Below are 21,982 nucleotides of genomic sequence, written 5' to 3' on the forward strand. Positions count from 1 at the left end.
AAATTATGCAAGCCCATATTTCGAAACGCAATGTTTTGTCCGAGTCCGTTGAATTATAACACTGAAGTAAAATCGGAGTTTTGAAATTTACACTTGTGACACCGCACCGGCAACGTCGGCGTCAGCACGAGGAGCCGCCGCGAGGAACAGCGCATGCGCCTGAACGCCGTTAACGGGCCCGTGCCCCAACAGCATGCCTGGGGGCGGGGCTTTACGGCGCATGCGCGGTTGCGGTCCTGCGCGCGCCGTCTCCTAGGGCACGGCGCGGCCGTCCCGTCGTGCCTCGCGGGCCGCAGAGTCCCCTCTGACCTGCGCCCGTCGCTCCCGCATCCGGGCTTCTCGGCGCCACACAGGGAAGATGGCGACCATGCTCCCTGCCGAGTGGATAAAGAACTGGGAGAAAGGGGGCAGGAACGAGTTGTGAGTGCGGGGGCTCGGCGCAGGAGGGCGCGGGGCCGCCAGTCTGCGGGAGGGAGAGGGGCCCTGGGCGGCCGCGGGCGGCCGGAGGGGGCGAAGAAGTGGGAGCGGGCGGGAGGACGCGGCTCGGGGCCGCGGCTCGGCGCTGGCGCTCGGGGACGAAGCCGTGCGCGGGCGGGGGCCGGGCTGGGCCTGCTGTGCGCGGCTGGGCCTGCTGTGCCTGCTGTGCCGCTGCCGCCGGACTCGCCCGGTAGCCGGGCCTAGCTCTGCTGGCCCCGGGCCCTGAGCGCCCCCTCCTGCTCTGGGCCGGGCCGCGGCTGTGGGGCGCCTCGTAACGTTCTCGTCTCACCGGCCCCGCGGTGCCGACCTTCTTGGTGGGGGGCTCGGCAGCTGTTTCAGTCTTTCTGCCCGTTCCCAGGTGCCTGGAGTTGTGCCGCTTTAGTTCAAGCTCGGTAGGGTCAGCCGTTCCCAGTTATCCTGGAAAGGAACTTCTGAGCACCGAACGGTCTGGGTGCAGCTTCCCACATCAATCCGGGTGTGTTGCGGGCTTGCTTTTCAGAGACTTCCATCTATCCGTCTTGAGCAATTTCTGGCCTGGCCATTTGCTCACACGTTATAAACCAGGTTGTCAGTTTTCCATTACTGCATCGGTTTTGACAAGGGTGCCCGATTTACTATGTGTTCTTCAATGATATTTTAGTTTTTCTATTTCCTTTAGCTCTTTGTTATAACTAAAAAATCCTGAAGCTTCAAATACAGGCATTTGGGAGATCGCTTGATGGGAAACACTCAGTTGTATTTTCACTCCTTTTGTTATTTTATTTTGTTCATGTATTTTTAAAAGATTCTGCAACTAGGGTTACGATTATCCTCATGTTTGAGGAAAAAAAAATAGCAGGGTAAGGAATAAGCATGTAGGCGCTCTGCACAGAACTCTGTTCACCAGACCCTCTGCTTTGTAGCAAAGGGACCCTCTTATAGCTGTGTCGCTGCTGTGCTAGAATTGTGCTGGAGTTAACGTGTTTCCTTGTGCGTGATACAAGGCCAAAGGAAGTCTGTTCAGTTCCTGAATTTTGAACAATGAAGACTTATGTGCTCAGGAGCCCCCAGATGATGCTGAAGTTTGCAGTGATTTTTTTTTTTCTTCTGCTTAAAACTTCATAGCAATCGCTGTGTTTACTTCCAGCTGGCCAATCCTTTGGCAGTAAATATGGAGACTTTTTATTGAACTTGGTCAAACTTCAGCATGAACAACAAAGGATAAAATGTATAAACATACATGGAGGTATTTTGAAAGTGCACAAATAGCTCTAATAAAATGTGTCTTTATATGCAATGGTATGTACATATAGATCCACTTGCAATTTTTTTTCTGTAGTAGTCCTTAAGTCATTTTTGCCCTCTGTCGTCAAATAAGATGATGATTTTTGTAACTTCCCGGTTATGATCACTGAGGTTGTATGGAGTCCGAGGACAGCAGTGTTACAGTTGATCATGTAACGACAGTTGCACTGTTTCAACTGAATTCTCAGAATTTGAGCTGTGGAAAGGCCATGGTAAAACCTTTCATGGTATTTCCTTTCACCTGCAGCTGTACGTCTTAAACATAACTAGGAAGAAAGCGTTAACTTGCTTTGGGGACAAGAAAATAGGTGAAATTCCTGTATCCGTGGCCCTTATGCCAAATGAAATGCACTGTTTCAAAGATGATGTTAACAGCTGCTTGCAAGAGAAGCCATTGGTTGTAAAGGAAATATGATTACAGCTGGATAGGAGTTGTCAGCTTTATAAACATAAAGTGTGCATGAAATTATTTTCTAGAAGCAAAAGAATGCATTGGTAGCGGTTATCCTAGAAAACTTTGTAAGAAACCGCATTTGCTGGGGGTAACTTCTGGGTATTGAACTTAGCCTTTCTTTTTCCAAAACTTCGTATCTCGTATTCATTTCTTCTAACGGGATGAAAATTAAACAGTTATACTCCCTTCCTAAATGGAAACACATGAAATAGTTTTAAATGTTACAGTAAAAGGTAAGTAGATGTAGTGATACTTCTTATTTTAGTGAATTGCTTAATTAAAACAAAGACCCAAATATATAAATGATTATGTAGAAATATTTTTTTACTGGAATATGATCCAGGGTCTGACTAGATCAGCCCAAGTTAGTATTTTGGCAGTGTATTGAGACAAGTAAATGATTTGCCTTTAGCGCTTTGGCTTGCACTGCAGTTACTAACAAATGCTAAAGGTGATTGCTGTTATGTTTTCTTACATAGTCCTGAGTAGTGTGGTAGTGGTCTGCCTATATTTGAAAATGTGCAGAATTTAAAGTACTACTGTAGTCTTTTGGAGGTTATGTCATTAACAAAAGAAGAAGTTTACTTGTCTCTTAAGGAAAATGAAATACAGAGTTGTTTCTAAGGAAATGCAGTAGTAAAATCAGTTTTTAACTGATTATCTTCTGTATTTTCTTTATCTCCTATGGAAAATAGTGAACTTTATTTTTACTGATGTGACTGCTTTGTCCTCATAGTTTGGCAGTAATGGCCAAATACCAAAAGATGAGGGTTTTGTATATGGCTTAGAACATGACAAGTGAATAGCTAAGGCGGCATTCTGGAGCCTGTGTAGTAGAGACCTTGCACTTCTTGGAAACTGTTGAGCTCTTCCAATTTAATTAACCCAGCTACCAATGTGTAATAATATCTAACACTGATACAGGAATGTCGATAATGTGCTCTTTTTGAGTTTTCTTAGTTACCAAAACTAGAGGTTCATCAGGATTTGGTCATCATGTGTTGTCTTTTTCAGATCCTTCGCTGACTAAATAGACATTATTTAAATTCTGTATGTTTGTTTTGCTGTTGCCAGATACTGTGCAGAGATTGAGTTGGCGTGTGCGAGCAACTGCTTATCGTGCCGATCAGTCTAGAATCCTATCTGTGTATACATATACTGTCCTTTTGTATTGAATTGTATTGTTTTCTGTAGTGCCTTCCACAGCAAGATGCTGGTCTGTGGCTGTAGCTCATAGGAACGTTGATCATGCACGTGCGATGGCAAGCACTTATGGGAATGCCTTTACTTGTTGCTTTTTTGTGTGATGGATCAAACACACCAAAGACCCTTCGAGGGAGAAGTAGGACTTCAGTAGTGTGCTTGCATGGCCATTCACACGGTATGTTCAACTTCAAGATAAACTGAAGAAGCTCAATGTTCTGTGAACTTGAGATTTTGAGACACCATCTTTCTGGCCCTCCCAAAGTGTTTGTTATTTTATGTGCATGAGGCGTGTCATAATGTTGAGTAGCAATTAAAGGGCTGAGAGTCAGGAGAGCAGACTTCAGTTCTAGTTTTGCCAACCTGACTGCAAAATGCGATTGTTTGTGTTTTAGTTGAACAAAAGAACTATCTGCATCAGTGAAGTTATGCATATACCTCAATATCTGCAGACATGCACTTTGATAATTCCTGCCATATGCTGTGTGTGAGAGTGTAATTGTGTAAGCAGGACGTGGCGTGTGAGTCGGGAGGCTTAGGTTCAATTTCTGGCTCTGTTGTGCAAACTTGTTCTGTAGGTGCTCAACACAACTTCAGAGCTGCTGTTATTTAAGCGAACGTGCCCCATTCCATCTTAATCCAAAACAGCTTTTTTTTTTAATATAATTTTTTTCAGCAGATTCTGTTTGTTGTCACTTCTAAATGCTTACTTCCTGGGTTATTCTCTACTCAAATTGCATTTTGGATTTATTACATAGTTTATACTCAGGTGGGATGTAGGCTGTGGTAGAATAGGGAAGTTCTTTATCCTGACCTTGCAGAGATGAACTACAGTAGAGTCAGTCGTAAACCATTTGATGTTTGGATTGTTGAAGTGAAAGCTGGACCTGATAAGTTTCCATTTTCTGGGCTTTAAGTGGGGAAAATGCTGTAGTTTTTTTTTTTTTCTTGGTTGGTTGATCATGCAGATATTGATGGTTTGTATTCTTGTGAAAAGGCTGATGTTTCGATTTTAACTTCTGTACTCAGCTAAGACTAGATGAACTAATCTCATGGCTTTTTGGTACTGGATGGGAGGGCTTGTGCCTTGTCTTCCTTCCTCACTGCTCCCTTTACTCTGGTGTCTGACTTCTTGGTAAGCTGATAGTTCTGTAGAATCAGAGGTTCCACCTTACTGTGATTTGTTTCCAGAGCTTAAAAACGATTCCTTTAGGGTACCTGCTGCGTAGATGAGCAGCAAAATTTAAGAAGGTCTGACTTGAATTAAATTGATACAGTCTTTGAGAACGGCTACAAAATCCATCTTCACTTCAAAAATAAGAAGTCCACTTACTATTTGTGAAAAATAAAATATTGCCCTTTACTTTGCACTGTCTTTTCTGGTAATTTTGAAATATATTACATTTTGTTCGATAGCATTAGAGATATTTTTGCCATAGCATCCCTTTTTGCTCAGGTTGCATGTTTCTTATGGTTACATCATATTTCTGTGTAAAGCTAACAATATTCCAGTTGTCTTTAAAGGGTGCAGATGCCTTGCAGTTGCTCAGTGTTATCCTTTGATTGCTGGAGCAATTGTTTAGTCCTGCTGGAGAGGTAATAATCTGTGCAGGGTGCAAATAGGAAGAGTGATGGATTGCTACCAAATCCTTCTTTATGACTTATTTTTTCCATGATAAGTCACTGCAGCAGTAGTGCATACCTGTCTCATTAGATAATATTCAAGAATTACTCAGGTAGGAGATTGTAGACTTAGTATTTTACATAGGAATACTGTGTAACTCTGATACTGTCTTCAGTTTCTACGTATAAAAGTTCTTATGGGAAGATTTTAAACTTGACTGAAAACTTGCAAGTGTGAAGAAGGTTATTAGGGGATATCCTTTAGTGGCTGCAGTAAAGGAGGTAGATAACCACCTTTTGAGTATTGATGCTTGTAAAGGTGAAACTGTTTTTGCAGCTTCATCCTGAAGTGAACATAGTAGTGGAAGCTTCCTTGGACGCTTGCTTTGCATGTCTGTCTCTAAACCTTCGGTGTCATGAAGCCTGCATTTCCACATTTATTTTATAATGTGGAGAACTATTATTTTATTTCATGGAACGGTCTCTATGGAATGTAGTGTGCTTTTTACACGTGGCTGATTTGTTTAAGGAGAGACCTTGACAGTGACCAAGAAAACGTAACAGAACAGGCCTTTGTAGCCTATAGTGATTCCTTTCAGTGGTTAGAATATGTACTTACAGGTAAAAACCTGTTTTATCCTTGCTAAAGCAGCATATAGGGAAATCATGCTTGTGTTGGTATTTAAAAATTATTGCAGCTCAGAGTTTTTCTATGACTTGCAGTCATTTTCAGAGACAAGCATTTCCTCGTTGTTTAACAGTAGGTTAGTCCTAGCAATCCCACGGCTCCTTTCATTTACTGACATCACGTCGTTTTCTGACTTCTAGGTGTAAGCATGTGCAAAGCTAGGAAGCGCATCTTCCAAAGTGCAAAATCCTGTTCTGCATAGGATGCCTTAGGAGCTTTGTATTTCTTTGCTGTACTACTTCTCTGGATTAGTGTTTATGGAAACAAAAATGTAGTTAGGCGCTTAAACTGCCTTGAGTTAAAATTATTTTAGCCAGAACAACAGCCCTGAAACATTTGTGGATTATCTAATGCTAATTTCCTACTATATAACTATTTTAAAATATTTTTTAATATTTTCTTTACTCCAGTTTGCAACTATGTCGCGCTCTCAGTGAGGACAAAAGCCATGACAGTCTCAGTTTCAGAGGTAAGTTGTGTTCTTTTTTGTTTGTTTTCCTTTGTCCGTCATTAAAAGAAAAAAATAAAGCCTGGAATTTTAAATTCTTGCTTTAGGAAATCTTTGAAATTTAAAGAAACAGTTTTTGTTTGCTCTGCAACATGTATATGCATTGAAAATACTATTTATTGAGCAAACTGTGTGGTGCAGTTGCAAGTTGGAAGCATGGAATTTTAACATTTTTTGTACATTAAAAATATAGCAATGTTGCAGGTTTTTTTTTAAAGAACAATTCTTTAATAGCTGACCATAGCTGTTTTTGCAACCACCACATTTAGTGTTGCAAGATTTTTCTCAAATGTAGTACCTGTGTTTAATATTTCAGCATAACGTAAGCTTTTGTAAAATAGTTTTCTTCAGTTGTGCCAGACTTTCATAACAATAAGAAGTCCTTCTTAGGCATTTTTCTCCAGTTCAGTTTTTACTTTCTGAAACAGTTTTTGAAAGCGTATGTGTTATGAGATAAGAGAATGTTCTGAAATAAAATACAGTACTTGTATGGACTATAAGTTAAAGGTGTCTGTTTAAACCAGCTGCAAAGATTCACGCTGTTTTGCTCAGGACTGTAGTTTTTCATCCCGTTTTACTGTTATCTATTCCCATGAGTTCATAGAATAAGTCTTCTGCTTTCTGCTTATGTGAAGTCGTAGACATTGATGCTCAAATTTTGTCTGTCAGAATCAGTAAAATAATCCCTCTCTTATGAAGAGCTGTGTCTCTTTGCTTGTCAAGTACCTGAAGTCTAGGGCAGTATCATTCACATGGCTTTAGAAGGTGGACCAAGGGCTACCTAGTACGTGCTCCAATAACCTGCTTTCTTTCAACAGATATCCAACAGGCTTTGTATGAGCTTTCATCTCATGTTGTTAGAGGAAACCTAAAGCATGATCAAACTTCTGGTGTTCTTGCTGATATTATAGTAAGTTTATATTTGTATTAATTTGCTTGCTTAATACATTTTTAGTTTGTTATTAAGTCTGAATGAAAATCAAGATGGATGATATTCAAGAAGATAGTTCTTCATGTCTAAAAAGTTGTCAAATCCTTTTTCTTCATTTCTGTCACTTGTAATATATGTAGGCTGTCTCAGTGTTTCTGTTTATCTCCTGTTTTTTGTGGTGAGTAGTTACGTTCATGTTAGTGTAAATTACAAATCAAGTAATTTAAGGCGATGTGAAGACTAAAGTTTTTTGTAAGTGCTAAAAGTAGGTTTAACTTATTTATGCGGCATGACAGTGATGCCACCTACTGTTTTGTTTGTAATTTGTGTATTAGTGTAACAGTGTGCTTACTTACTGTTGTACAGTTGAAATGACCAGGTCCCATAGCCACCTTTGAAACAGTGCTCCTGTTTGATGCTACTGTTTTAGTATATACTGAGATATGTATATAGTGTATGGAATAGATAAATGTCATATGTGTGCACAGACACATACATAATGTAAACTTCATAATTTTTAAAGATCCTTTCCTATTTCTAGAGTACTAACCCTTTAGTTTTTTGCATATTACGTGTTTATTGTTGAAGGGTGTTGGAAATTGCAGGACGGAAAGACAGGCTTTCTAGAGGAGCTGTAGCGCTGTGTCATACATATTTTTTTCTTTTTGATTATAATCTCTCACTTATCTGCAACTCTCTTGCTTTAAAACTTGTGAGGTTTTCTGTTTAAGATTTAGACTTTGACAAGGGCAAGTATACCTAAGAACCGTTCTCCCATTTAGTTATTCCTGGAAGAATGCAGGCGTGTGATAGGGATAATGCTAACTACCCATATATAATTCAAGAAAAAGCCCCACAGGCTGGGCTGGCTGTTACTGCTGGCTTGATGCCAGCTTTAATGCTATGAGTCAGTCACTCCATCTTAGATATTAAGTGGGAAGCTGTTCAAAGGTAAGATGCTTCTCACAGGGCAACTGTTAGTTGGCATTTCTGTTTTCTGGAAATACTTAATGGGCTGTAGGGATATAAGTAATTGTAATGTGTGCAAAATGACATATATGAAAGCGTGTGTATGTGTATGCACAGTTATTAGCAGCAAATAATCCTACATTAATGTAATAATTATTTTACAGTCTTGTAATTTGGGCATTTAAGATTTCATTATTGCTGTTTATTGGCATATGTAATTACAGAGGGTATGCAGCAAATTGTGTGTGGTGCTTTAAGAAAAGTATTATGAATTTTTATAAAGACTAAACTTTTTTTGTTTGATATTCCAGACTGAGAGAATGGGGTAGATGGGGGGGAGGGGGGAAAGGAACATCTTTCGTGCACACGCCTGTATTCTTCCCCTCCTTTCTCCCACAGGGTTCATAAGCAAAGGCAGGGAACATTTCTCGAAATTGGTTGCTATGCACATATAGAAATGAAAGAAATTGATTAGAGGTACAAGCTCCCTTTCAGATTTTAAATCTCAAATATGTGTGTTGGGATTATTTCAGGTGTTTCCCAAATACTCTTACTAGGTTTCTTAGTACATCTTCGCTACAATCAATAATTAGCACATTATTTAGATAGTGGTGAATGAGCCACTTCATTTACTAATGCATTATTAATCTGAGCATCTTGATCAAATATTCTTTTATGCAGTAGAGTGAGGATTATCAAAATATACGTGTTGTAAATTGTGTACTTACTATGTGTGTTCTCCTCTTCCCTTGTTAGGAGTTTCGCGAGGACATGCCTTCCATCTTAGCTGATGCATTCTGCATATTAGGTAAGCTGTAAGCTTCCTTTTGGCATTGTGACAGATTTATGTGCTTTGTGCATTTAATTGTTCATTTCTGCAGGGTATCTCATTTGATCTGCAAAGCATGACTTAAAATTACAACATGTGTTGATTCTTCTTCAGTGCTTCTCTAAGTTGTTAATGTCTTTTCATTCTGTTTTGTTCTGTTATAGTTTCTAGATATCTTTACCTACTAAAGGGAGCGGAAATCTATCTGCCAAGAAAAGTTAAAGGAGCTAGCTTGTAAGATTGCTGGATGCTAGCTAGTGTAACCAGTGACTTAGCGTAGTTACAAGTATTTTAAATAAATTGCATTACTGGTACGCAGTCTTCTGATCTCAGGATGTGTTCTGTAAATATTTTTTATCTTCACTGTCATTGTTAGTTAAGTGGAGCTTGTGCTAATTGTCCAGAAACCTAAGGGCGACTGGAATCATTTGCCAAGTTAATGTCTGCAAACTTAGTAAGAGGAACACATCCTTAAAATCTACTCTGTTAATAACTTCTAGATTTTTATGTTGTATTTTGTTGATCCAAAGCTGTTTCTATCATGTTTTTGGAATTTTCATATGCTTTTTTCACATCATACTTCTAACATCTTGCTCTATGGCTCTTTGTTCTTCTCCACAAATCTCAGTGCATTCTGTTGCCAGTCTTCATCATAGATGTGGGTTTGAAGGAGTCTGGGTTCTGTGCTGAGGCTGGCTGTGCACAATCAGTTACATTTGTATATGTAGCTTGAATTCTGCAACTTGTGACTGATACATTTTGGCTATTTCATTCAAAATGTTACTCTGCATGTATCATTGTTTATCTTTCCAATGGTCAATTTCTGTATTGCAGTGCTATACTGTTACCCTTTACTTCTCAGCTGAGGTAGAGAGCTGGACTGGGTTGTTCTTTGAACTGCTTGAAAAACTGAAACTAATGTATGCATGTGCTGAAATTATGTAGCCAAATGCCTTGCATCTGCAAGTAGCGGAGAGATAGTATGAGTGGGAGCTATGTTTCAAGCTGCAGAGACAAAATGAAATTCAATGTAACTTCTTGCTTTTTTCCTGAGTTTCCTCTAATGCTTTTTTCCCCCCTCCAAGTTGTATCCGTTACAATCAGGATTTCTTTTTTTTTATTTTTTTCTTAAGGTAACTTTCCAGTTAGCATCTTTCAATACGTGAGAATTTTGGTACTGATTCTTTTTCTTCAGATTCTTTATGGTTTAATGGCTCGGGTGCTAGGGCCACTGCTGATCTGACGTTCCCCTCACTGAAACCCTTCTACATCATACATCATTGGTTTCCAGTTTGCTTTGGGGCCTCTTTCTCAGATTTTTGTTGTTGACACTTTGTGGGTCTTGTTTTTCTCTGTGTGTGTACACTTATTTACTTGTGGTAATGTATGTTTTACAGTCCGACCTTTTTATTTAACTGAGTTTTCCACTCCTTTTTTCAGCTGTTGTAGACGGGCATTCTTCTTTGGTTGTTGTTTTATGGCCTTTCCTCGCAGGAATGAATTGCTGAATTGCATCCAGTCATTGACAAGAAAGAAAGAACCGAAATACAGAATTATAGCTAGTAAAAGACTGCAGACTGGGCAGCAAACAGCAGTTACTCTGAAGTCCAGGCAGAAGAGACTAGAACATCATGACATTAAGGCTAGGACCACCCAGTCTTTTCAGCAATGTGTATTTCTATTCTTTCTGGCTTATTGATTCTTAATACTCGCTATAAACCTTGTTCTAGGAGAGAATGGGAAAGTAATTATTGTTATGGTATTTCTCTGGTTTCTCTTCTACTTTTTCACAAGATTTGTGGATGTGTGAGATTTGTCATCAAAATATTGCATGGGCGTCAAAGCGAACTAAAATGTAGCAGGAAGCTGGCGAGGTACAAACATGCTACTTTGCATTGTGTCGTCATAGCATTTATCAGAATAGTAATAAAAGGAAGAAAATCTCTCTGTTGCTTGAAGTTGAAGTTGACAGGCAAATTTTCACAAGTAATAATTTCTTTTTCTCCTTCTTTCCCTTCCTCATCTTCCTTTGTTCTAGATATTGAAACAAGTTGTTTAGAAGAAAAAGCTAAAAGGGATAATTTCACTCAGCTGGTGTTATCCTGCTTGGTAAGTTGCATTTAGAAATTATTTATTGTAGTAAAAGTATATGCTAAAATCTGAGAAAGTGATTTGGAGAATTTTAAAGGTGTGGGGCTATGATGGGTAGATTCTTTCCTTTCTTTTTTTTTGGGGGGGGGGCGGGAAGAAGAAAAGTGTCATCAGATTGACCAGTCGTGTTCCTGTTTAAATGGATTATTGCACTGAGCCTGAGCGAGCTTGTAGTTGTATCTGATTTCAGAAGAAGAGTGTATACGTACCATTTCTTATTGACTACTGTTCATAATAAAACTCAAGCTGCTTTGCCATGTTATACTACTACTTTACTGCAGTCAGTTCCATCCTTGAGATGGGTTGAAACTTTCCATGTGTGTCTTCCGTGTTGTAGTTACCCTTTGGTGAGGAAGATGTCTGGATTCTTTTTTAGATATCTATTTCTTCTAGCTGCAGTTTATGAGTTCAGATAAAAAAATAAAGATGCAGCCCAACCTATGTCACAGCTTTATTTTTCTGTTTTTTAGAGAATACTCAGTATAATTTTTAATGTTATAGCAATGTGAACCCGCAGTGTAATCTTCAAGAATGTAAGATGCAAAGCTGCTTGTGTACAAATAGTTCATTTACTTTCCCATTGTTTTTAATGCAGTGCTAAACATTTAGTGGATTTGAGGAGTTGGATGACCAAACAACCTTGTCATGCAGCAAAGTTTACTTACTGTTCAGTAAGGGCTTTTTGGATGGAGGAAGAATATAGCATAGAAATGATGAAATAAGCACTTATAAGTATCATAAGTGCTATCCAAAACAAACATAGATTTTTCAGGAATGAGAGGAAACACAAGGAATTTTCATCCAGAGTTGTGGCCTGCATTCTGAATGGAGACTTTAAGTTCCTAAAGGCATCTATGCTTATGTCTTTTTGTTCTGTTTCTTTTTCTCCTTTTTTTTCTTCTTTTTTCTTCAATGAGAATTGTAAAAATGCTCAAAATGCATAGAAGAGCGTTAGTGGAAGAAGGCTGCTAATCACATCTTTTATTAGACCAGCTGATTAAGTAGGACGTGGTTAAAATCTTGTTACCTTTTCCTCTGTTCACATTTTTCAACTACTTTAGCTAATCTAATACTTACTGCTTTCTAAGTGCCTTTATTTCTGGTATTCTGGTGATGTGACATAGTTGTCCCTTGAATTCTTTCAAGGCGTTTTGAGAGAGCTTAATTTTTTTCCCTCTCTCAGTTAAACAGAAACTCTGCTTCTGAAGTTGGTGTTGTTGGACTTCGTTATGCAACCACCACTTGTCTATGGAAGTGGCATTCCTAACCATTTAGAATAAGATTAGCTTGTAAGAAAAATCGTCATGTGAAATGCAGGCTTTTCTTAAGAATGATGGGAGAGTGGGCGTAAGCTTTACAAATATGTGGTTCTTGTAGTATGTAAGCAATGTGTACTTTGTAACCAGCAGTTAAGCTCTCCAGCTTGTTCCTTCAAGGTATTCTTGTACTTGAAGTCTACCCTTATGAAATTCCAATTTGGGTTAAGTAGTTTCCCGTTTTTATTCTAAAAGCATTGTTTCAAAATTAATATGATTGTATGATATATATGTCTAGATCTTAATAACTGACAAATCTGATGTGTGTTTTTGGTTTTCTTCTAGTATCTTGTATCTGATACTGTCCTAAAGGAGCGTTTGGATCCAGAAACACTGGAATCATTAGGACTTATCAAGCAATCTCAGCAGTTCAATCAGAAATCTGTTAAAATAAAGACAAAACTGTTGTAAGTTGTGAGGCAAGGGTTTGGGGTTTGTTTGGTGTTTTTTATTTTTTTTTTTACTTGGAGGGTGGGTGGAAGGAGGGCAGTGGTAATTAATTTGGTAACAGTGTTTGTTAAGAAAAATGTTACTTTAATAAAAATACTCAGTTTTCTTTAAGAAAAATGTTTTGTTGCACTCTTAAGAAATCCCTGACAATAATAGAACCTTGTTAGCCTGCTTCTATTTCTCAAGGGTGGGAAAACTAAAGGCTATTTTAAGTTGACCCATTGCTGTGACCTTCTCTTTGCTACGGTGATTCTGTATGTGTAGATTAAATACTTAATCTTTCATTTTATTAGTGACAAATGTTAATTTGCAAAATATAAGCAAACTTTTGCTGTTGTATCTGTTAAGCATAGGCATTTGGTGTCTCCATAAATAAGTAAATGTGGTTACGCTAGTTCTAGCAACATAATATATGTTTTTATGTATGTATATAGATTATTTGTTTGTGCATGCAATATTTCAGTCTCTGTATCAAAGAACACTTAAAACTAGAATGGTCCCAATGAACGAGCTGCTAATGTGCTGAGCAGTTCTAGGACCACTGAGCATGGGATGCCAGAACAGGATTTATTGTTAGTACAATCAGTCTTGTTTTTAAATGATCTTAATTTTAAATGAAAGGAGAACTGGATTTATTTGGAGAATTCTTGTTCCTTTGAAGATATTTGTTGCACTGCATTCTCTAGTTTTTCCAATAGCTGATAAAACTTGCAATTGATTAAATTTATTCAAAATTAGCAATTTATATAGGAAATCTAATATTTATAAGATCACAAACAAGCTTGACTATGGGTGTGTTGATAACATTTGATTTCTGTTTATTTGCAGTTACAAGCAACAGAAATTTAATTTATTAAGAGAGGAGAATGAAGGTTATGCAAAGCTGATTGCAGAACTGGGGCAAGACTTATCTGGAAATATCACTAGTGATTTAATCCTTGAAAATATCAAATCTTTAATAGGTAAGGAATTTGTTGGAGGAATAGGGGCATTGATTCTCTTGAGTGGTCTTACAACAGTGGAGGGTGACCTTAGGCTGCTGTTTGAGATCATCTGGCAATCAAATAATATGTGATGCAGGCATGTTGTGCTAATAACACACATTGATAGGTCATCTTTGACTGAAAAATGAAATTTGGAGGTTCCTGTTTCTTTGAGAAAACTGCGTTTTGCAAATGTTGTGTAATTACAATTAATGTAAATACTGTATTTTCAGTGCAGTCCAGACCATACCTGCTGTGACTTCATTTCAGCAGGTACTCAGAAGTAATATCTTCTGTGGATGTGCCGGACATCTTTTAGCAGGCAGATCAGAAAGTAACAATGTTTTTTGCTGTTTTACGAAATTCACTGCATGAATATTTTTCTGGTTTTGGAGAAGCTGAACAGTGGTTCTTTATGAAGGGACAAATGTTATTCTTTTATGTAGTACAGTTTGTGATTTTTTTTCCCCGTATTTCTTAGTTGATCTGTGGTAATGGTGGCACTGTAAAGCATGAAATATATTTAAAACAGGACATGCCTATAATTCTCTATATTTTAGACTAACTGTATGTAATGTACTCATTGCACCATTGCTTGTTTTATATAGTGACACTGCAGTCCTGGTCCAGAAGCTGTGCTAGTATTCTATAATTTGCCACCTTTCACAGAATTTTGCTCGAGGCTGCCAAATCCCTGTAGTAACACTACTTGTTTTGGAGGAGTGCTAGAGAAGATGGCTGTTCTTCATTTTTGTTTGTTTTGTCGCCTGGAGTTTCAGATATTGCAGATATGCTTCCTATGAAATGTCATTTTTCCTAATGTACTAGGTCCGAATACAGCAGAAATAGCTTTTGGGGAAAGAAAAGCTGATTAATGAGATATCTGCATGGTGGATGTGCCTGGATAAAATTTTGTCATGGCACAAAGATGAAATCAGTCTAAATGTAGATTGTTTTGCTATAAGTAATAGCACTTACTTTGTGGTGTGTCTCCTGGAGTTTTGCTGAAATACAGATAAATTATCGACATTGGCGTAGGATGATCTGTGTCCTTGCTCTCGTTCCTGCTCCCTTCAAAGAAATGAACCATTCTCCCTTATGCTAGCAGTAATACCGAATTGCTGTGACAACACAACTAGGTGGGTCAGGATCTAGCTGCAATCCAGCTCCCCCTTTTTTGGAGTGTAGAATAATGTACTCTGCTCACGTGGCTCATTTGTACTGCTGCATGAATGTGTGCCAACACAAGGGGGAAGGAGGAAGGCTGTGCCTTCTGGTAGCACAGTGGGATTAGTGATGTTTGCTTTGTATCTATCAAAATGTTGGCCTTAAGATGGTATTTCATAGTTTTGGTGTAATTTGAATTAAGAGTCCTGTTGACTATCTTTGCCTAATTCAATTTTAGGTATAAGTCAACAAAGCGCTGTTAAAGGTAATCTAGATTATTTTGCTGTAGGTAATTCTTTTCTATTAAAATTTAGTCTGGATTTAACTTGAAGAACAAATGCATTTGTGCATTAATAACAACGTAAATGAAATGTAGCAATAGTGAACTTTTCTATTCTGTTCTTCTGCCCTAGGATGTTTTAACCTTGATCCTAACAGAGTTTTGGATATTATCCTAGAAGTCTATGAGTGCAGGCCTGAGTATGATGATTTCTTTGTACCACTGATAGAGTCTTACATGTACATGTGTGAACCTCAAACTCTATGCCACATCCTTGGGTTCAAGTTCAAATTTTATCAGGTAATGTATTTGCATTCTTAATTACTGTTTCTGCGGATTGGTTGTAGTCAGTGCTGAACTTGAGTCAGTGATAACAGATTTTTGCTGTTGTCTTTTCTTTTTAAATACAGAAATTAATCTGATGTAAAATTCCAGTTTTAAAAGCAACAATTTCATGACTTGTGTGGAGTTCTCTGATGTATTCTAGAGCAGAATATTTTCATCTGGCTATCCTGGAAAGTGGTCAGCAGTCTTGATTGTGAACAGCTTTCACTTTAGCCTACATAGTTATAGAAGCACTGTTAGTAATATTATTTCATTATTATAAACCTTATAATTGTATATTATAAACCTTATTTAAAAAAAAGGCTTATCATTTGGAGTGAAGAGCATGTTTGCAAGGGAGTTGTGGATGATATTTGAGAAAGTCATAGGATCATTGAGGCTGGAAAAGACCTCAGTGATCATCTAGTCCAACTCGACCCATCCCAACTATGCTCACTAAGCCATGTCCCTAAGTGCCACTTCTACACTTTTCTTGAACACCTCCAGGGACAGTGACTGTCACTTCCCAGGGCAGCCTGCTCCCATTCCTGACCACTCTTTCAGAGAATATTCAAGTATTTTTTTAATGTGAGGAATTGCATACAAGCGCTGTAAGGTGTGAATATAGTTGAATTTTGTCTTTTCTGGAAAATTTCTGATTGTGTACTGCAGTTAATTCTAGCAATATGGTAATCAGCCTTTGGGGTAGAAGCAGTTGAATAAAATGATAGCAAGGAGAACTGTGTTAACGTACCTCTGAACTTTAAGTAATTTCGTTTCTTTCATGACTTTTTTTTTAATTTGCAATCTTGTCTTTAGGATCCAAGTGGTGAGACACCTTCCTCCCTATACAGAGTTGCTGCTGTCCTGTTGCAACATAATCTCATAGATCTGGAGGATCTTTATGTTCATGTAAGTGACAAAGGGACAGTACTACTTGGTCAGACGCAAAAAGAAAGAAAATACTTTTTTAAAAAACAGAAAGCCAGATATTTTATCCTGTCCTTAAAGCTTAAGCCTCATGACGTGCCTTCTGATACCTGTGTATGTACCCTGAGTGTCTTTTCAATTTCTCAGCACTCTCTAATGACACATACTCAACCAAGGACACACTGAAGTATGAAAACTGATATGCTTTCTTTGAGTTACCCGTGTACTATCCTCCAGATTTGTTTGCCTCCAGCCTGTGTAGGAGATAAGAGTTAAGTGATAGGAAGTAGGCATTAAGTGCCCTGAGTAATTTCCCCTAAGAGCTAGACCCTGTGAGTGTCATACTTTTCTAAGTTTGGTTTTTGAAAAAAGTGATAGCACGATCAGCTGCTCACCTTTTATTTTAATGCTGGCTTTCAAGAAAAAGCTCTCAGATATTCCTGAATAGGTCTGTGAATTCACATACAAGAGTTCTGAAATGTTAGCCTGCAAGAGCCAAATGAAGTTACGTGCTCTGATTTAATCTGAGAGATTTATTCTGGAGTCTGGCATTCCGTCGTCCAACCAGCATACTAATTTGACAGATGGTAAATGGAGTGGTACAGTTATCAAAATATTTTTACATTATGCACCAGATTTTAATTTCAGAATATCCATGTAGTTCAAGACTCTTAAATCTTCCACTGAAATCAAGGAAATGAGCTCTAATTAAAGCTATGGAAATTTTGGAATGTAGTAGTGCTGTTAATTTGTGTGGCAGTTAATAGCGTCAGTCGCAATCTGACTTGTCTCAATTAGTGTCTCTTGGTTCCTGATTTTTTTGGCTAAAACTATGTCAGGTGGAGCAGGAACAGGAGTCAGTATCTCAGATAATGAATGTGGAGTGAGGAATGCATGATGATGAATTTTAGTTTATTAGGAAATGTTAATAAGGTTACAGGATGAATTCTTGGAGTCAGAATTAAGAACCTGTGCAATCTGGGCCCAGACCTGTATAGGTATGCACATGTTTTGTGACAGTCTCACAGCTGGAATGGCCTCTCCATTTACTCCTACCGCTTGCCTTTTGTCATGTTGATTCTTAATCTGATTTGCAGTCTACTTCCTTTCCAGAGTTCTCTGCCAGTCTGCATATCTTACCTTTGACTGCATGTTTGACATGCCTTTTTTTCCCCGTTTCTTTTTCAGTCAGGCTTAATTTCACTTCTTACGGGAGGTTCATGAAATTAACTAACACAAGTGTTGAGTAGCATATATTGTATCTATACAACGATTGTTGTGCTTATGCTTCACGTTAAGAATGCCCTTGTTCCCCCACCCCTCAGTCCTGTAAGAACTGCTTTCTGCTCACACCAAGACATGTATATAATAGCTATTGGATCCTGAAGATGCAATTTACTCCTTGACTTTCCTCACAAACTATTTCTTGGTGAACTTTAGTAGATTGTGTTTTTAACGTTTTGCTTTTCCAAGTGGGATTCTTTCTTCCTCCAAACTTCTAAGAAATGGAAGAATTCTCCTAGCTTTTCTTTGATGTTGATGATTAGTCTTTCTTCTGCTATCAGTCTATAAGAAGAGAGAACAGTTTAAAAAAATAAAAAGAATCCCATGTTTATAAACAGCAGGAGATTATTTTATCAGAGATCCCGACTCCTCAGTAAGTTACAATTGTTTATTTGCTGTTAAAATTTTGAGCGTGGTTTTCAGAATGAAATCTGAATGAAACTGTCATTTGTCCCTGTCAGGAGCAGACCTTTTCTCTCACAATTTGAACTTTTAACTCTTGCATGTAGAATTATTTCCTCACTCAATCAAGTCCAAGATTATGCTCATGCTTTACTGTATCGGAGGTCTCTTAGTGTAACACCTTTTGAAGGAGCAGATGTTACACTTGTTTAACCCAAATTGCTAGTGAATAGGAAATAGTGGCAAGCATTCAATGGCCTTCCTTTAAAAGGAAGGGCCATCAAACTGTATCTGTGTGGGTTACCTGTTTTTTCTTAGTGGTGAAATACAGTTTTCTTTACATGATTAAAAGAAAATTTATGATGCTTTTGAGTATTCTTTTTATTTTAAGGCATTTAATTTGTTTAATGTTATTATCAATCACGTGCTCAGTTCTCACAATATTGAATGTTGAACTGGTGATGGTGAGGGGTAGGAAGGTGAACAGTACATTATTCTTAATCTGTCCTTGATTTCAGAAGTTTGTTAATAGTGTACTTTCTGTTGGAATTATGGTAACAAGGAGAATAATCTTCCAAGAGGTAAGTTTGTGATTAGTGTCAAGGAAAGACAAGTTCTGCCTGGTGCTCAGTTGATCGAAGTCAGGAAGGAATAGGTCACTTGTTTCTGGAAATTAATAGTGTTTGCTCTTCTTTCTTAGCTTCTTCCAGGAGATAATGCCATCATTGAAGAACACAAGCGAGAGATAGTGGAAGCTAAGCAAATTGTGAGAAAACTTACCATGGTCGTCCTGTCCTCTGAGAAGACTGAGGAAAAGGAGAAGGAAAAAGAAAAAGAGGAGGAGAAAACTGAGAAGGTTAGTGTGTATGAGTTTAGTTTCCAAGAAAACAGCTGTAAACTGAGTGTAGTCATCGACTTTGAAAATATTTGTATTTGTTTGAAAAAAAAATACATAGATATCCAAGCATCTGTACTTCTTGGAAGGCTTTGTCTTTGTGCTGATCCCACTTCCATTATGCGAAATGTGCCAACATGCATTCTTTGGGATTTAGTCTCTAGGCTTAAGGATCTTGGTTCCTTGGCTAACTAATTAAATTCCTCCTTTCTTGTTGTATCAGCTCCACTAAGTACATCCTAGCGTTCATATCCTTTAGTCTTTTGACAGCTGTGTTTTCTAGGTCTTGTGATAGTATAATCCTATTTGATGCCTTAAAAATGCAGACACAGATTGCCATCTTTATTTCTCTCAGTCAAAAACAAGAATTACCGGACTTAAAAATGCTAATATAGTTATTCTGCATTGTACAAAAAAGTTTTAATTATACGTGTTACGTCAAAACTGTCCACTTTACTTTCAGTAAGATCTGTATCTTGGTGTAATTGCATATTTTATATTTAAGGTGTTGCTGTGTCATGTCTTGTTCGTGCTGCCCTTGGTCTAACTTGCTTAAGAGTATTCAAGCTGTGTTTTAAAAAGAAAAGTTCTCAAGAGACTTTTTTCCCCACTTCATTTCAGATTAGTGCTACTCAAATATCTTATTTAAATAAAATAGACAAAAGTCAATTGCTTACTATTTGCACTATATAGTTGTACTGGAAAGGGGAGAGTAATCCATGAGTATTGACATCTCCTGCTCTTAATTTTCTGTATCCTTCTGACTCATGCTATCCAGCTGTTTTGTCTACTTATTCCCACTTGTACAGAATCAAGATAAGGTGGAGCATCTCTGACCTTCCTTCCACTTTTTCTTGACTAACTTGAAAAACCTAATTTCATTCTCTTCCCTTAAGCTGCTGATGCAGTCACTGCTCTCTGGCTCCACTCTGCAGTCGTAATCTGCTGCTTAAACTGATTCCTTTCACTAACTTTGAATTTTTTTACCTCCGTGTCCCACACAGCTTTTTATTCTAGCACCTCGTTATCGTCCATCCCTTCTATGCTCAGATGAGCTGCCTGGTATCCTCTCAAGCACACGCATCACAATGTTGTGATGGAAGGATAAACTCCTGATTCGACATAAAGAGCATACATATTTTAAGTAATATTAGATGAAGAGTGTTTCTATGGCTAAGATTTAAATTTAAGAACTAGGGAATGTTAAGTTCTACCAGAAGCTGCTACAGCTTTCTGAAGGATTACGATGACAGGTAGCATAGTCTGAGCCTGTGTGACGGGGAAAATGAAGAGCTGTACTTAAACAATTCATGTGATTCCCTGCATGCTGCTGTGCAGTGCATACTGTTTCTTGAGAGGCTTGTTTCTATATGAATATTTTCGCATGCGATGAGCCATGCGATTCATAGCAATTGACAGAGGAACTACATGTCAAAGCTGCTGGCAGTTTCAGTTTGAGTGCTTTTAATCCAGTATGCAGTTTTAACTTGACAACTTTAGATAAGGTACCATGAAATACGTATGTGGGTAACTGGGGAAAAAACGTTTAACAGTTCCTAACTTAATTTCTGTTAAAGCCATCTAGTGCTATTTCTTGTCAGTAAAATGTATTATTGTATCACAATTGACTCTTAATAAGAATAATTTAGTGTTGGCAAATGCGTTATCTTCTCTTCCTTTTGAGATGTGTTTAACACATAACAAAATTATACTTAAAACAGATGAATAAGGAGTTTTAAAAAAAAATGGAGGTCACAACTCAGCAGTATGATTAGGTTTGACAGGAAGTCCAGTTTGACTCTTCTGTGTTGTGTGCTTTTGCTGTTGGAGGGTGTATTTCAGAAGAGCATGCTTCGTTGAGGACATGCAGTCAGCAGTGTGTATGTGTGAGCAGTGACTGCTTTAGAAATGAAATAGCACACAAGTGCAATCTGATCATTAATATTTAACTAGTATGTTTGTACCAATTAAATAATGACAAGTTACAATTGTCTTTAAGCAACATGATTTTTAGTAAATCTTTCATACTGGAAGTGGATTTCAAGCTTCCTACTTACGTGAAGTTCTCAAAAATTTCAGTAAAGCATCAGTGTACCCTTTTGTTAGCACACTATAGGGTGACTTAAAAAGACAACCCTTGGCATCAGAGGAGCTGATATTTCAGAGGCTGATCTTGTTCTGATGTGCACGTGCATATTTTGAATAAAGAAAACCTGAAATTTCATTACTGTGATTTCAGCGTGGGTATTGAGCGGAGCTGTGTATCTTTTCACTCTGAAAATGTCCTCTTATTATGTACTAGGCTGTTTGCTAATTCCACAACCATCAGAAAAATAGAGTTACAAGTGTTACAAAGTAGTTTTAAAATAAATCAGAAGTCCACGCAAACCACAGAACTGCAGAAGCATTTAGCTTGTGGTTCTTCTTGTCGTCAGTTTTTCACGTCTATTTCGATGATTTTAAAGAAAACTATTTTTTGGGGGCCTTAATATGCTTAAATGATTTGACCGAGACTTTGCAATCTTCTGTCCGTCAGTGTGATGTTAGCTTCGGTTTAGAGTGATGGCAAACTTGCAGCACTTAGCTACATTCCTTCACTTCATTAGTCATTTAATAGTAGGCTAGCAAGATAATACAACAGTAACGTGCCCATGCAAAGCTGCTTTAAGGCAGTTTTGATTGTATGCTCCTATTCCCTTTATATTGCAAAGTGGGATATGTGGGAAGACTTCTGTAGCCTTACAGCTGGATTTCACTAGACTAAGTGCCAATGTGAAACTTGGGATACAAGCAAATTAAGAGAGAAAGAAGTTTTAGATCTGATTTTGCAGAAT

General features: G+C 38.1%; 1 protein-coding gene across 5 annotated transcripts in view; it reads left to right on the top strand.

The window, feature by feature from the left end:
* THOC2 (THO complex 2) overlaps nucleotides 242-21,982 on the top strand; it is a 53,724-nt gene continuing 31,983 nt past the window's right edge. For all 5 annotated transcript variants that reach the window (XR_002441517.1, XR_002441518.1, XM_021405968.1 and 2 more), the window contains exons 1-10: nucleotides 242-420; nucleotides 6,140-6,198; nucleotides 7,056-7,147; nucleotides 8,894-8,945; nucleotides 11,005-11,075; nucleotides 12,719-12,840; nucleotides 13,712-13,845; nucleotides 15,447-15,613; nucleotides 16,457-16,549; nucleotides 18,954-19,109. Coding sequence is in view for 3 of the 5 variants with exons in the window: in XM_021405968.1 (XP_021261643.1) it covers nucleotides 359-420; nucleotides 6,140-6,198; nucleotides 7,056-7,147; nucleotides 8,894-8,945; nucleotides 11,005-11,075; nucleotides 12,719-12,840; nucleotides 13,712-13,845; nucleotides 15,447-15,613; nucleotides 16,457-16,549; nucleotides 18,954-19,109 (1,008 nt within the window). In the remaining 2 variants the exon portion in view is untranslated. The remainder of the gene's footprint in view (nucleotides 421-6,139; nucleotides 6,199-7,055; nucleotides 7,148-8,893; nucleotides 8,946-11,004; nucleotides 11,076-12,718; nucleotides 12,841-13,711; nucleotides 13,846-15,446; nucleotides 15,614-16,456; nucleotides 16,550-18,953; nucleotides 19,110-21,982) is intronic.

Source organism: Numida meleagris, chromosome 8 (genome assembly GCF_002078875.1).
Source record: "Numida meleagris isolate 19003 breed g44 Domestic line chromosome 8, NumMel1.0, whole genome shotgun sequence".
NCBI classification, from domain to species: Eukaryota; Metazoa; Chordata; class Aves; order Galliformes; family Numididae; genus Numida; species Numida meleagris.